The following is a 16,851-nucleotide window of genomic DNA, read 5'->3' as shown; positions in this document are numbered from 1 at the left end:
GCACCAGTAAAAATGACTCAAATAGGCAAACCTGGACCCTAATTACACTCCTATTATCAAAAGTCTTTCCAAAGACTTACACAAATCTCAGATTAGATCCTCAAAGAGCAAGTTTTTACATTACAATCCTATGATCTTAAATGCTGTTTACAAAAAACATAGAAAACCATGGTCTCAGACAAGCTCAATACAATTACCTTGTCATCCAAAGCAGGCTGGATGGGGACAGTGAGAGCATCATTTACTACCACTCCGAGCTCATCTACATAGAATACAAGTATAGATACCAATGGAGCCCAGGAATTTTCTGCTGTTAAAGTGAATGTTTTTGTAGACTTTGTCCCAAAATCCATAATTTGTTCCTTAGATAACACCTGAAAGAAAAAAAAAAATCAAGCACTCAAACTGTTTGTATCCTCAGTGTGTCGTAAGTTCAGCAATTACTTCTACAAGTAGCTGCTAGAGACACATACCTGTGATTAATTATTTCTTTACTAACTGGTAGACCAGTTCTGTGAAAATGGGCATGGTAACTGATGCAATATTTAAATAACAGATTTTTTTTTTCCTGTGTTTTAATTTCTGTATCATTATGGACAAGTAAAGAACTACAACAAGTACACACATATGGTATCAGAACATAAAAATACAACAGTAGTAGGATTGGCTCATATGGGTTATATGTACTGGCATTTGAGTTTGGATCAGACATATGGCTTTAAAAGCAAACTTCCAAAACACCCTTACTTAGAACACTTTGGTTTGCCTCATGAAGAATGTGAACTGGGGTCCAGTAATGAGCTCCAGTTAAAAGCAACCATGAATTTTAACAGATCAGATTGGAGCTAGTCTGAAGCTGCCCCAAATACCTGGATTTCAGGCCCACAGCATCAATTTTTTCACTCTAAATTTGTTCCTACTGGATCATACACTTACTAATGAAAACAGAGAGATGAAAGGCAGTTCCCTACCTTTGGTTGTATGGATCTGATTTATTCTAAACCTTCTAGAGAGTGTTTCTATTTTAGAAAATACATATGAATGCCCAAATTTTACATAGTTATCCTAATTCAGTTTACTGTTAAAGTCCGTGAAAGAAAAAGAATCCTAGCTACCATGGTCACTAAGATGCAGACTGTGAGCAAGATAAGCATGTGTTAAAGACAGGAAGGGAAGCTTATGATAGTATATTTAATAAATCTTTCAGATCCTTCAAGATACAGAAGAGCAACTGAACAATTAAGCCTCTACCCAAGATATTTATTTTAAAATGCTTCCTATGAATCTCCCTCGTTAACAATGCCTCTCTGTCCACTCAACCATCTGTTTCCTCAGCAGGCAGCTCTTCTCACCCTGTACCCACAAGCTCAGTCTGACAGTCCTGAATCTGCATACAAGCTCCACCAGACCCCTGCCATCCTCTGCATCTGCAGGACCTGCTGACAAAACCAGTTTGGGCTGCTCCTGGGACATCCTTGTCCCTTCTCCCATTGCAGATGCTCTGCACAGTCAGAAACAATATTGCTCTCACAGCTGTGCCTTGTGTCACAACTGCAAGAAGGGATAACCTAACACCCAGATCAGATAAGCACTTTTTCCAGAAACACTTCCTTGCAGTGCCACAGGCATTCCTCCTCCTTTCAAAAAGGACCATCCTAGTGGAAAGGAAGTTTTTGGGCCCCCACTTACACAAAGCACAATTTAAAAACGCTGAATCTCTTGAATGTTTCATCACATTCCACTCACTGGAGTACTTCTCAAATTGATAAAAGTCATCTTGGATTATCTCTATACATAAAAGCCTGCAACTTACCAGATAGTGATACTCTTTCACTGGCTTGTTGCTTGCAATGCTCAGCTCAAAAGGCTTCCCAGCCTAGGAAAAGCACATGATTCATATGAATGAGTAGGGAAAAACCATGAATAACTTGGCTTTTCTCATGGCAAGTTTTGCATCAGACTGTACCTTTATATCCTGGCTCTTTGTTTTAACCTGGAGATAAGTCTGACTGGGGGAGCTGAACACATCATAAACACCTATGTCAGTCTTACTGCTGAGGAACTCTGCCTGTGAGACAGTGTAAAAAAAAAACCTCTTAACAAAACAGCAAAATCTGTGATGTTCATATATGTGGTACAGCTTACAAGAGCATGGTAGCCTTAGCATAAGTTCACTTTATGCTTTGGGTATCTGGGTTTTTTTCCTTTGATACCGTGGTGCAATTATTAAATCCCATTTGACAGGATCTCTCACTTTCTTTCCAGCTGTAACATGAAGTAACAAAAATAACAATAGGTGACATGTCATCTGTTGCAGACAGCAGGACAGCATACCACTGATCCCAGCCCACAATCTAGTGTGTCAAAACTCCAAAGCAACATGTTACAAAGCAGTACCTGAACTCTCAGAGTTTTTGTATCAGACAGGATTGGAAACTCAACATCAATTACTCCATTTTCTGGAACTGTATAGTTCAGGACATGGACTGTCAGATTTCTCTCCTCTGTTGCCTCATTTTCCAGGTGAGAAAGTGAAGAGTGATGGAACAGCAGGTCTGACTGTTGTGCAGTGATTGTTACAAGATTATGCCTCTCCTCAGCTGTCAGCTGGCTGCTATCAGAACGTGACACCTTTAGCTAAACAAAAAGAAATAAAACACTTATCAAACACATCAAGCAGGATAAAGCTAAAATGCACAACCCATAGCATGTAACAATATAGTTGCACTCAAAGCATATTAAAAAAAATGCATCCTCATATTTCTCACACATCAATAGTTTTATTTCTGTTCCCTAGTAAGCACTGCAAGTAGGTAAGTCAGGCAAGAATAAAATTATTCATAACTCCAGGGAATAAAAACAGAGTAAAAGCAAAGGAGATGGAACTGAAAGGAGATGTTGCATTTCAGCTCTCCCAATTACTCTTCCAGTTGAAAATGTTTGTGTCTCAGGTAAACTATATGTATCCTACCTACAAGTCTGAATACTTAATTTTATCACTTGCATTTCACCACCACAAGAAAGGACAACCTAACATTTACATCATGGAAATGAGTAAACATGGGAAAATGAGTCAGATGATCAGAGACAGTGCTGAGTCAGTGGTCAGATGTGCTTATGAATTCAGGAAATGAGTTGAAGACTGAGACCAGGCCCAAAATTGACAGTGTGCAACTTACATCAAGCAGCACCACAACTTACAACCTTCTGCCCACATTCAAACAGATTTCCATCCAGTAAAATCATTCTTATTCTGCATTATACACTATTTAAAAAAAAATCAAGTTTTATATTTAAAAGCACTGAACTGGTGTTTCCCTTTTCTTTTTCAGTCCATAGATGTCACTGCATTACCTCACCTCCTCAGCCACTATTGTTCTCTCTCTGAAGAGCATATGCTCTTCATGTAAGATCTCCACTTTTTAGTAACAGCAGCAGCTGTTCATTCACACCTCTTTGAGAGCATAACTGATACCTTCCTGTCTGCCAGCTGCAAGAATAGCCAGATGCCTCAGCTATCCCTCATTCAGTTCATCTTTGGAAGAGGAGAAAAAAACAGATGGATTCAAATTGGGATGCTGGCAAAGAAAATGAAAAGCACAAAAATCAAAAGCCCAAATGATCAGGCTAGCATAAAGCTATGTCTTGAGCCAATCTACTCTGGAAGAGTATATTCAGCCTAAATCACTGCTATTTAGGTCTCATTTCTGTACAGTAAAGGCTCAAGAACTGTAAAATGTATTCCCTTTTTCAAGAAAAATGCAGAAATACAATATGCAACCACTGCAAAATGCAGAAATACTGAATGCAGAGGAGGGACAGAAGAACATGAAATATTTCTATGAGTGGTCTGCAGCTGGCATGAAAAAGGACAGAAGGCAGAAACAACACTTTCACTCAAAAGCAGTGTGGTTGGATGAGTTTTAACTGAATTATGTGAAAGCTGAAATATACAAATTCACTATATAATGTATGTATTTGTGTGTGCATGTAGGTATATATATAGAGTTAGATATACAAATACTATAAAGAGGTTTGAAATTTAATAAATTATCTATTGTTTCAAAGCACTGTCAAAAAAAGCCTGCCAGGGACGATTTCTCTTTCATAAGAATGCTGACAAACTATACACAAATATATCCTGTCAAGACTGCATCATTCCCTGCCACTTTACCATTTCTGTAGAGCAAACGCCTCCAAGTTTAGTGTTTGTTATATGTATTATGAAAAAGGGAGGGAATTTGAAAAAAAATCTGTAAATTACAGATCCAAGGCAAACTTAGCTATCTAAGCATAGAAGAGAAGTCACATTTGTCTATCCACAGATGATAATCAAACAAAACAACTTACAGTAGCTATGAAGTTCAGAGAAGGCTTTATAACTCTAGTGTAGTCCAGAAATTCAATGAAGTAGTCACTTTGCTTTGGAAATATGATGGTACTTGAATTTTGGGAGATTCCTGTTGAATAATTGTATGCCTTTAGACAACATGCATTTAACACATGTATTGCTTCAGCAGCAATACGATTTACTGCCCATGGCTTTGAAATAACTCCATCATCCTTTTCACCATTTCCACTCCTATCATTCTTCATCCTTCTAGCTGAGCATCAGCACAAAGGTGGTATATGTACTGGTACTGCCTGCCACAATGCAGTATTTGATATACCACATAGGGCTCCACTCACACAGACTATGTCAAAATGACACAAGGAAGGAACTTCTTAAATCTCAAACCAGCCAGCTTCATCTTGCTGGGGTTTCTACACTATGACTGTAATGAAACCTAGTTTCTGGGACAGGCTGATTTTTTTCAAATGTGCAAGGCGCAGTGGAACATGAACTCACAAAAAATCCCTCAGTTTGCAAATCAGTCCATCTAGAGAAGGCCAGTCTGTGGACAGCCTAGGACCAAGGAACTCTTTCTACTAAGGTGGCTTACAAATAGACAATGCCAGGTAAGTTTATGATTAAAGTTAAGTTTGTAAAATTCAGGCTAATGCTAGCAATTCTTTATGCCTGCTCTTCTCATCAAAAATGATCAGTCACTGACTTTAAGCTCCTATCAAAGTGTTTCTTGGTTATTTAATAAATCATTTAGCATATAACTCTATTCAACCAAGTTAACAGCTGGTTAAACTATTAAATTTCTAGGCAAGCAACATTCAGGTAATACATTTGAACGTGGATGGTTTGTGCTGATATCAGTACATGATACTTTTCTAGAGCTCCCACAGTAGTGAGGACCTCTGGATTTTTGTCAGAAGACCTCACACCGCCACGTACCTGTGAGTGACTCAGTCACCACCGCGATCATTTCTATCGGCTCTGTGTACTCGCTGTCACCTTGGTGCCACGACTGCTCAGTGTTCAAGTTTTGCAACATAAGCTTGTTACAGGTTACATTCACAGATCCATTTATCTGCCATTTAGGAAAAAATAATTGTTGACCCAGAAAAACCAAGAACACCTTTCTGTCTACAGTAACTTATTCCTGGTTAAGTCCTCTAGCTCTCTCCACATACAAGTTTTGGAGTTGAAAACCAGAAAGTTATGAATGCTGACCCTTTTTTTTTTTTTTTTGCAATCAGCAGCCACTTTTATTAATCCAGTAGAAGTTCACTACTTTTTAGATGCAACAATGGTATATGGAAAAAGTTATTTTAACCCCTAATTTCTAGAATTATCCATTTCTACATGTCTAGTGGTACCTAAGCTTTACAGGAAAATACAATGAACAAGTTCCTGCCTGAGGAGAGGGGTATACCCTATTCAGCATGTGAGCTCAGAATTTCTATAGACTCAGTGCTGCTGTAGCCACTGAAGTCAGACAGTGGCTGAAGTCAGCAAACAGAAAATTACAGTCACTTCATGCAGCAAAAATTTAACCTTTTTTAAACACAGTCCACATCTCAAAAATAGAATGTCTGATTTTGCAAAGAGAATGTAATGAATATATCACCTCTTTTAAGCCTTCAGTTTGAAACTGTGGGTTTTTTTAAATTTCGTGCTTTGGGTTACAAGTAGTGCAGTAGCTCAAATGCAATTGCTGGCAGTTAGTAGGCAAAATGCTTTGGTTTCTGCTCTCCTAGAGCTCCACCTGGACAACTGGAGTGTTCTCCTCTGGCCTTGTGACACAGAGTTCAGTGTGCAGGGGCCGACATAGGCCCAGGGAGCATTCCTGAGCATAGGTTCTCCAGCACCTATGCAGCTCCTGGAAAAATTTTCTACCTGGGTCAGTTGGTACTCTCAAAAATAACTTCCAGGCACAATTAAAGGCAGCACAGGTGCCAAGTACCAACATGCAGTCTGAATGTAGATGCTTTAGGCTGGAAATTAAGGAGAATTTAACACTCTCCAGCTGAACTTGGCACTCAGGAATGATTACAAGTATCCTTTAACCCACAATAGGACACAGACTTAAAGAAACTACTAAGACATGACTCACCTCCATTGTTGTCGTTATGTTTCTCTTGTTTGTCCAGTAAGAAACAGAAAGGCAAGTGACTGTTACAGTTCCCTTTACTGGCTTTCCATATGTGTACCTGAAACACATCAGGCAAAGTCTAACAACACAGCACCCTCCAAGACTTGGGCTCCTGAAGAGCTCTGAAGGCAAAAAGATCCTACTAAAATATTCTTTGGCCTCAAACATGCATAGAACACATTTCTGCTTTGAAACGTGGAGTTTGCCATACTGAGACCAATTTATCAACAATAAAGCTGGAAGCCCAAAACCTGGAGAAGATACACAGTGCTGCTCTTTCCACAAGCTCTACAAACCTATTAAAATTATTATGGGCTGTATGATGCACAAAAAGTTAACTATACTAAGCTAAAAGCTGAAAGCAAGTTATTAATCAGAACACTGATGTAGCATTATAACTAATATGCAGTAGAGTTAAAATGGGATGTGGGAAGTGTAAGTATTTTGTTTACCAAATACTGCTAACACAAAATGAGATATCTCCAGATATTTGGTAATAAACATTACTACTTATTTAGTTCTTGAGACAGTAATCACAGTCTTAAGAAATCATTGCAAACAGTGTGCAGCTGTGGCAAATCCAAAACCACTAACATACTCCCTTCTTAAGATGACAGTAGTAACCTGCAGTCACTAAACTGCAATTAAATAATATTTTGTATAAATGTTTCCAAGACATACTTAAGAGAAACCACGACACTATCAGACAGACAGAGAAGCAAAGGTGGGGAGGAACAACATGGGGACAGATAGAACACCTAAAATCCTCCTAGTCCTCAGCAGTAATACATGTAGGTGTGATAACTTTAAAGTACTTTAAATCATTATGCAGCCACTTGAGTAACATCAAAGCAAAAAAGCAGACAAAGAAAAATCATAGTTACAGGAATAACACTGATAACACTGCCTTGCATCTGAGCTCAGTCTAAGCAGACCTAATTACAGTAATAAACTGCCATTAACCTTGAGATTAAATAATTAAATAATAATATATAATTAATAAATTAAAATAATAAATTAAATAAGCTTGCCACTGGGCAGCATCTCCGTGTTTAACTTGACCTAATAACACTCCAGAGGGTGTTTATGACATCTGCAAGTTGCATAAAAAGGCATTATATCTATAAAAACAGTTACCAGGAATGAAGTAATTCTCTAAATAATTACAGTGTTATCAGTAAAACTTTGGCTCTGCTGGGATTCAATCTCAGATGGTTCCCTGGTGTCTAAGTATGAATTTTTTGCAGCCAACAGGTACACTTTCAAACACCCTATGAGTATACCAGATGAAAGAGTCAAGTATCCTGGGGAAGACCAAAACATCTTAAGAAACCTAATATTAGCTGGTATATAATGGATTCCAAAAGCAAAGTAGAATGGGGGGGGAACCAATGAATTTTTTTTAATTGCCCCCTAGGAGAATCATTAAATGGTTTGAGATGGAAGGGATTTTAAGGGTCATACAGCTCTAACCCCCTTGCCATGTACAGGGATGCCACCCACTAGATGAGGTTGCTCAGGGCCCCATCCAACCTGGCATTGATAGTTCATAGCATCAGGTTGCATGGACTACAGAATGAAATGTTTTCTCAAAGTCCAAACATACAATTTAAATAGCTTGCTAAACAATCATTTCTGTATTTCACTTGTAAAGGGAGTGTTTCTTCAGAAGGAATGCATTTTAAGACATTAGATAGCCCACAAAAGGCCCTTTATTTTGGTCTTCTTGGATGGATCTAACTGGTAGCTATATCTGGCTCTCTTCTTTACAATAAAATTAATTTATATCTGAGAGTGATGCACAGTAATTTTTGTCTAGATATTAGCTTAGCTGAAAAATAAATATTATTTACACAGGAGTCTATACTGAAGCCTCTTCTGAATTTCTCAAGAGCTTTTCATTCCTTGCCTATTTACAGCTAGAGGTATTTTGATATGAGAAACCTATACTTGAAATCTGCAATGCTGATTTAGTGGAACAAGGAGGATGTTCATAGAAGTTTGCCTAATTTTCCAAGTTGTCTAATAAAATAGAGTTATTCTACCTACAGATCTTAATACGGTAAATTGGAGAGGACCATAAAAGAACTATAAGGGAAAAAAAAGCATCAAAATACATATTAAAAGCAAGAAACTTAAGAAGTTTTAAATTAAGGTACCTGAAAATGCACAGCTATAGTCTAGACGTATGTTTACCAGATCAAAAGAACTTACTAGAAGTCTGAAAATCTACTGAATCTTGTTACAACAAAATCTAGTAGCTAGAAACAGATACTAGCCAACTAATTTTTAATAGATGGGGCTTTATAAGCATTCTAAATATAAGTTTTTACTTTAACACTTAAAGACCCACAATAAGTTCCTTAAGAGTGAGGGTGACAACAGTATCAGTGATTTACTTACTTTGCAGAGACAACACCAGTTACATCTTCATCTCTCAAAGAGTAGTATAAGGGTGCTGTTATCATGACATCAAATTTTGGTAAAACTAAAAATAAAATTACAAGAACTATTAAATTCACAGACGCAATATTTTTTCTTTTTTCTAAGCAACAAGGGTAGAACATGTAATTTGATAAAGACTACTAGTTTCTTAAGTTTCCTAATATAAGGTAAAATGTATTTTTAACCCAACCCCAGAATAAAGCTTTTTGTTGAAAGGAGAAAAAAGCATCATAAAAACAGCCTGCATATAAGCTTGTGAGTCTGAAATATAAAACATTTAGCTTATTCAGCCTTCACAGAATCATCAGCAAGCTTCACAACCAGATACTACACAGATACTGTGGGATCATTAAAACTACCAAAGATAAACAGGGCAGCTGATAAGATGGTATTTTTTGTCAGTCTCAGAGAATCCAAAGATTTGGAAATTAAACTTTCTGTGAGTGTTTACAATGTTCATGCCAGACAAGGGAAGCTAGTATAAATTAATGGAGAATCACTACTGATTTTGGTCACTACTAAATAACACTTACCATATTCCATCACTTTAAATCTTTGATAATGAACTTGACCCTATTGAAAAAAATTTATATGAGAAAATACATACAGTTGTGATTAGATTAGTAAGTTTAACATACCTTCTTGGCCAAATCCCACCCATATTCAACCAAAACTACAGTTTCTGACATGGTGTGATTTCAAATCAAGGCTCAATCACTATCAGTTCCTGTAGACACCAGTAGAATATATTTGCAAGGACGCAGAAGTTCATGTGAAGGAGACTCAAGTATTTACCATGAACAGCTTGTGCAGCTTCCAGTCTGCAGACATCTACATATGCCTGGTTTCTGTACTGAAAAAATGGGATACCTGAGCTAGCTAGCATTAAACTACCTAGCACAAGTAGTCACAGTCATCATGATAAACCATGACTGACATACCACCATCACCCTTGCTAGCACATCTTAATTTAAACTTTCACAAACAAGAAGCTCCTACAGTGTCTATCTAGTGGATGAGACTATTTCAAAAACCTTGAACAATCTTATGATTCTACATTTATTCAAAATGTGGCTGCAGTTTTGTTAAAGTCTACAGCCATATTTACTTCAGCAGATACACCCTTGTGTCCTATCCTCTTGTCTCAGCTATTTGTTACTCAAAATCAAGGAAAAATTTTAAAAACTACATAGTGTTCTGTTACTTGTGTTCCCTTCTATTTTCCTACTTTTCTAAATTTTTCACTTATTTCCTGATTTCCTTCGGGAGGGAAAAGAAGAATGAATACAGATAACCAATTGTTAGGGGCCATCAAGATGTATCAGATGGGAATGATTATTTGTAGCAAGAGAGGATAAACTGAGAACTCCTATGGTAAAAACCCTAGGACCAGGACCTAAACTGGAAACAATCAAACTTTTGTTACCTGATCAACAACTTTGCAAGTCAAGCATCTCAGACAAAGCCCTTAATATTTCTGTATTTACACATTTCCTAGCAAAATACTCCTATCAAAGTAAAAATCAAATTTAGTGATTGAGTCCCTGGTCACCAAAACAACTGCCATATTTATATTCCTAGGTTTGAAAAGATACATGCAGAATCAGCTATTTTCACAACATTTGCTCAAATCATAATATTTGCAACACAAAATGGTACAGCATTGATATGCATAAATCAGTCCACAACCAGATTATTATCGGGTAGTCTTAGGAATGTGTGCCTTAGGGAAATGACCTGCAGCAAATTCATCTCACATCTTGTTCTCTGTACAGCTTTCATTTCCAATACTAAGAATATATGTGACCCTTACTTCATAAAGCAAACCCTGAACAAAATGTTACCTTAGACAGCACAGTTAAAAAGCATCTCCCTTGAAAATAAAGTATTGTCTCCCATTATCTTAGAAGTACAAAATGATTTTTTTTTAAAAGTACAATTAAAAACTAAGATAACTGTAAGTAATAGAAAAACAGAGATTACAGTGAGACTAGTATTCCTGGCTGCATCTTTTCTAAAATGACAAGCTTTGTGACAGAAATCAAGCCATGCTTCAGTCAGGGAAAGGCAAAGACCCTACTTGGTCATCTTGATGATGTGAATACCAAGCCAGGTTTTCCACTAACACATTTGTTGGCCAACCTGGTCTGAAGTAGGACAAGTAACAGCACTACAACCACTCTATCATTTTCGTTCTCCCTGGCAAATACTGTTCAAATATACTGAAGTGGAAGTTGTTAAACCAGTTTCCAGGAATAGTGGCTTTTGAGACAAGCTGTTTTTTATATACATGTAATCCACGAGAGATTTTTATGGGTTTCCTTTAAGATATGAAAACAATACCATGCCTCTTCCATTTTTTCCAGGGCTGCTTTATTCTAGTACAGGTTTTGTCTTGCATGCTTTCTCCTGCTTCTTAAGTACACTCACCCTTCCAGACTAACAACATTTTGCTCTAAATCAGCATTTCTTAAACTGCAGATCACCTATTGCATTCTGTACTGATCATCCCAGAGTAAGAAAATAGTGCCAAAAAGAAATCCATGTAAGTGTCCTGGGATGATGAGGATGAGCCTTTCTGCAGGGGAACCTTAGATGCTGTGTTCCTGGCTTCCAAGAATCCCTAAAAACTGCAGTCTAGATTCTGCTCTGCTGTGATGAACCAATGAAATACAAGCGTGTTTTAATTCACTGGGTCTGATCCAACAAATGTGAGGTCACATGAGCTGCTCCCCAGAATTTTTTATTTCTTCTTTGGCAACTGAAAGTCCCTGAAATTAATCTGGTCTGGGTTCGTTCTCTTATTTGTTTCTGACATTGACATTGCTGTTAGAACATTAGGAAAGACTCTGGGTGTGGTCCAGGGCTTTGCCCTGGAAAAGTGCAGTGCTGGCACCAGCTGCATTCCTGGGGCTACCTCATTGTCTCACAGGCCCTGTCAGGAGCACTCTTCCACCTTGGCTTTGCAGCTAAATAAAATGGATGTTTGTCTAGACAGAACTAACAGAAGCACATCATGATCACTTCCATGTTTAGTTTTCACACGCAAGAAACAAACTCCAAAATGAAATTCTGTTCAAATTCAATAGTACACCCTCCAGAAACGAGTCAGAGTCCCACCAGCATCACCACTATTTACACTAGCAGATCCTGATTGAGTATCTGTGCACATTTGCAAACTACTGAATACTTAGACAATGCCAAAGGCTTTATGTACAGTCTGATTTTGAAGAAGTGCGACATATTTTTTAAGCAATTATATATACAACATTAAACTTAACACAAACGTGAAATCCATAACTGACCTAGCAGTAAAATATGACAGAATGCCCTGTGGATACACTGCAACATATATTAAACCTCAAAAGCTAAAAAAGTCAACATGTAAAGTGTATAATCGTTCTCAGTTGAGTCTGGAAGTTTGCTTTATAGCTGAAGCTTTAAAAAAAAAATGTAATGCTCTTAAAAATATTTTGGAAAACCCTTGTTGCACCTGAAACATTACTACTTTTCAATATTTTATAATAAATTTATCCATAACAACTTCAATAAATTAGATTTAAAAATGCTGTTCAAACTAGAAACAACTTCTGGTAGGATGTGCATGGTACTAAATTTCAGCAACTAGAAGTCTTTCAGCAACAGGAAATATAAGATATCCAACTAAAATACAAGGTAGAAACTTGGAAACAAGACTGTAATTACTCTGTCTTGAGTTTTCCTGGAACAGCTGTACTAACACCTGAACTTTTATTAAAAATACTACAGGATGTTTAACAGCAGCAAGCAGCCAAAACCTGATTTAAAACAGGATTCAGAGGCAGCATTTCCAAAAATCAAGACTCAGTACACTTGGAAAATTATATTTAATCACGAGAAGGGAAATGCTATTTAATCACTTAACCATTCTTTAAAGACAAGAGGGAACTCTGAGAAAGAAAGGATATTTAACTAGACAGTTCAGGTCATGGCATCAGGATAGGTAAGACATGCAAAGATCAGTCTGGGTTTGCCGTATGAAGATGTTCCTAAAGCCTGAATAGCTTCATAAGCTGCACTGGATGCTATGCAGAGCCAGAGCTGGCAGTATTAATTAAGGAAAGGTATACACATTTATTAAAATGCCCAGTCATATACTAAGTCATCCTTAGCAGTAAATCTAAGTTCTCAGTGACCTCTGCCATCAGGAGGGGTGGTGAATCTATACAACTTGATATATGACACAACAAAACCTGTACCTAATCTTCAACAGCAGAACTGCTGCAGAAGAAAGGAATATCCAGCTAATAGCTAGGAATATCCACTAGGAGTGATCTACTCACTCACTAGCTTTCACAGAACACCAACTAAACCTCCATTATATCACCAACACAGAGACCCCTAAACACTTTAATGTCCAAAACTGAATCTCAACCCATATGATCTTGTATTTCATGGCATATATTCCCTTGCAATCAAGAGAATAGAGTTTCCCATTAAAAAAAAGTTATTTTCCTTTATTTTGCAAGGTGTATTGCAGGTTTAATTAACAAAATGGTGACATGACTATCATGTCATGTAACATGAGTATCAGAAAAACAAGACTGTGAGACAACACACTAGGCAGACCTAATCTAATAGTGTGAATATTGCAATATCATTTAATGTATCTTGCATACGATACCCTTATCCAATGGAGATTCTGTGTAGGTACATGCTGTAGAAAAACCATATTGCTTTGTCATTAAATTCAACACAGAATTTGAAAATTAAAGCAGAGCAGGTATAAGCAAAAGAGGACCTGAAAGCATACATCAGTATTTCTGTGTGGGACTTGGGGTTGCTGTTCTACTCCCAAAAGAGAAGAACTGTAAGAATAGTATTTTTTTTTCTGGACACCGAAGTCTAAAACTTTTTTTTTTTTTTTAAGTATAATAAACACTTCTTTTCCTCCTCTATTTTAATTTTCAATTCAAAGAGCTTAAATGTCAAAAGGAACCATTTAGACTGATTTCCTTTTAACACAAGTTTGGTAACTTTGTATTCAGCTACTCCAGCAATCTGTGTTGTTACAATGCACCTTCCAAAAAGGAAACCACAAAGTAACAGAGAGCACCAGGGGAACTGCATCAACCAGGAGTGACACTGTGTCTTGAGCTGACACCTGAAGGCATTTTTAACTATCAGTTCTCAGTGGAGTGTACTGAGAATTTGTCCGGAAACTTTTTGTAAATTTTCAGTATTCAAAATAACTGCTAGTGCTGTGCTCTGCAGTTCACTTATAATGCTTTAGTAATTTTGAAATCACTCTTTACCTCCTATACCTGATGGCCTTCAGCTATATGTTGAAATAGATAGGAACAAAACATTCTCTATTTACTTTCTCCTTGTTACTCATTACTTGAGAGACAGTCTCACTCTGACATATATTTTCCAAGGTCATTAACCTTCTGCAGTATGGCTAAAATTTAGAATACCATCAACTACACTCTATTAAGGTTTCACTTCACTTGTCTCACAGTTGCTTCATTAGCCCAGATGAATTTACAAGGCATTTTTCTTTCAACTTCACAATTATTTTTTTCTTTTGGTTTTGTTTCAGGAGGGAGTGGCACTCATTCCTGAAAACAGATCCTGAAAACAGCTGCCACAATTCCTTCATCAATTATCTCCTAATTTCAGCATTACTCAAGCCTTCGCAGAAAGCCCAAACAACATTTCACAAATACTTTTTTGCTTGCCATGTGAGCTGTTGAAGGAGCCCACCACTGCCACCAGCCTTTGTTTCCATGTCTGAGCCACACTCCCCCAGCTGCTGAAAAGCACCTACAATAGCTGTGAGTGAGGATGGCTTGTCAGCTGCATCAGTGAACTGGTCTGGTCTAGGACACAAAAAACACAGATGCTTTCAGTTTGTGTCACTTCCCTGCTGTACTTTAGATCTCAGCTGCATCAGCATGACTGAGGCTATTGAGCAGCAGTCAGGGGATGGGAAGGAGTGGCAGAGCACAGGGAGGAGAGTAGGAACAACTTAATACATTTTTCCCATCACAGACAACAGCAACAACTCCACACCCACATGACAAAGTGTTTGAAAAATCCAGTCCTGACATTCATTGAGCACCACCCTCACATACCTAAGCCTATAGAAATCTATCAGACATAACTGGTACTGGTAAATTGTACTCCCAAGCAATACATGATTGAGTTTCTCTCTTTTCTACCCATCATCTCCCTCATTAGGTAACATTAAGCTGTCCTGTTTATACTTGCTAAATATCTCTGAACAGCTACTGCAAGCCAAATCGGAAATGCAGTTCCCAAATTGTAGGTATTTAAAAGCAGGCTGAATAGACCTGACACACAGTTTTGAACAGGTAAACCTCCAGCTATTTTTGAAACATGTTCCATGGTGTATGAGGAGCGTAACAGCTTGAAGGATTGGCCTGGGAGAACTACTACCAATAGCAACATGCAACACAGACTCTTCCAGTTTTGTTTTGCAATAGTTCTGTATTACTAGTCATACTTTCTATTTTACAAAGTTATTTTTTCCTCAGTAACTCATCAGTCACTGTGAGTTGCTGAAAAACACCTAAAACTAGGCAAAGATCTGTAAACAGTCTTGGTTCCTCAACCCTTGAAACACTGACTGGCTGCACAGTGTGGTACAACAAATTTCCATGTATTTGCTGCAAAATAAACATAAGGACATTTCACTTTAAAAGAAAAGAAACCTCTACACTGTGAGATCTCTCTTTTATATTAATATTACAATGCCTCACTTTTTTAATACCATTTTTATTCTGGAATCAAAACACAGACCTTAGGATAAAGTAGGTATGTGGATTTTCGTATCCTTCCCTACAAAGCCATATACCATGGAAAATCTTGTGAGGCATACTGTCTTTGCATGGTATCTTGCACAATATTTGACATGAGGGAAGGATTTGCTCATCTCATGATCCATGTTTAGAACTGGTTTCAGCAAACATAAACACAATTTTATACACGTCTAGCAGAAGGAATAAATCTCTCTGTGATTTGGCAATGTTAATACTCACATTCACTTCCACCTCTATGGACCAGTCTCCTAGTGGGGGGTTCATTGATAACTGAAACTTTTTGGAAACTACACCCAAATCACCCTCCTCCATCAACCATTGCTGAATCAATTTCTTCCGAGGATCCTAGGAGAAAAGTCAAGCTACATGTTAAATATGAGTGGCCTCACTAGCAAGATTTAGGTAGCAATACATACTATCTGCATTTGTCACAAATCTGGAACATACAACACATTCTAACATCTAATTATGTTCCTGTGGATACTTACTCGGATATATATATTCAGAGATACTTTGTAAGGTTTAAGATCAGGATAGACAGTGACAATCCGGAAGAGCATGTCTTGTCCTGGTTTATACATAGATTTATCTGTTTGGATGAATACAGAGGTGCTTTTTGACATGTACATCAGGCTGGTACAGTTAGAGAAGATGCGCCGGCCATCAGCATGGCCCTCCACCAGTAATTCATAATTCCCAGAAGCACTGTCCAGAGGTAGCTTAAAAAGAAATAGTGACTGTTAGGTATCAAAAGTATTCTTGAAGACATGATTACTTAAACATTTGACATAAAGAACTAATATATACCTGAAATTGTCAACTTCCGTAAATTCTCAAAAAGAGCAAGGGGATTTTATTCATTACTTCAATGTGTTATAGCAGCAGTTACCAGAAAATGTCGTATCAGAAGCACCTTTTCAACACATTGCTGTATAATGTTTAGCAATCAGGTTTTCAACAGCATAACTATCTATGCATTCATATGCAATTCACAGTCTTACACATACATGGATTGTGCTCTCCTCAGTTATTTAGAAATTTCTTTGGTTTGATATAATGGGCTAATATTTTTCATCATCACATTTGCTAATAAA

The 16,851-nt window shown here is 37.4% G+C and overlaps 1 protein-coding gene across 1 annotated transcript in view; it reads right to left on the bottom strand.

Moving 5' to 3' along the window:
- CD109 (CD109 molecule) overlaps positions 1-16,851 on the bottom strand; it is a 65,230-nt gene that overhangs the window by 30,434 nt on the left and 17,945 nt on the right. The window contains exons 4-14 of the mRNA XM_062488585.1: positions 16,246-16,476; positions 15,977-16,102; positions 9,467-9,506; positions 8,892-8,976; positions 6,450-6,546; positions 5,288-5,423; positions 4,351-4,460; positions 2,398-2,637; positions 1,967-2,068; positions 1,814-1,876; positions 198-374 (exon numbers count right to left, since the gene is read on the bottom strand). Coding sequence (XP_062344569.1) covers positions 198-374; positions 1,814-1,876; positions 1,967-2,068; positions 2,398-2,637; positions 4,351-4,460; positions 5,288-5,423; positions 6,450-6,546; positions 8,892-8,976; positions 9,467-9,506; positions 15,977-16,102; positions 16,246-16,476 — 1,407 coding nt within the window. The remainder of the gene's footprint in view (positions 1-197; positions 375-1,813; positions 1,877-1,966; positions 2,069-2,397; positions 2,638-4,350; positions 4,461-5,287; positions 5,424-6,449; positions 6,547-8,891; positions 8,977-9,466; positions 9,507-15,976; positions 16,103-16,245; positions 16,477-16,851) is intronic.

The sequence above is a fragment of the Cinclus cinclus genome, chromosome 3, assembly GCF_963662255.1.
Source record: "Cinclus cinclus chromosome 3, bCinCin1.1, whole genome shotgun sequence".
Lineage (NCBI taxonomy): Eukaryota > Metazoa > Chordata > Aves > Passeriformes > Cinclidae > Cinclus > Cinclus cinclus.
The sequence above is the reverse complement of the archived record's forward strand: the minus strand, read 5'-3'. Positions and strand labels throughout refer to the sequence as shown.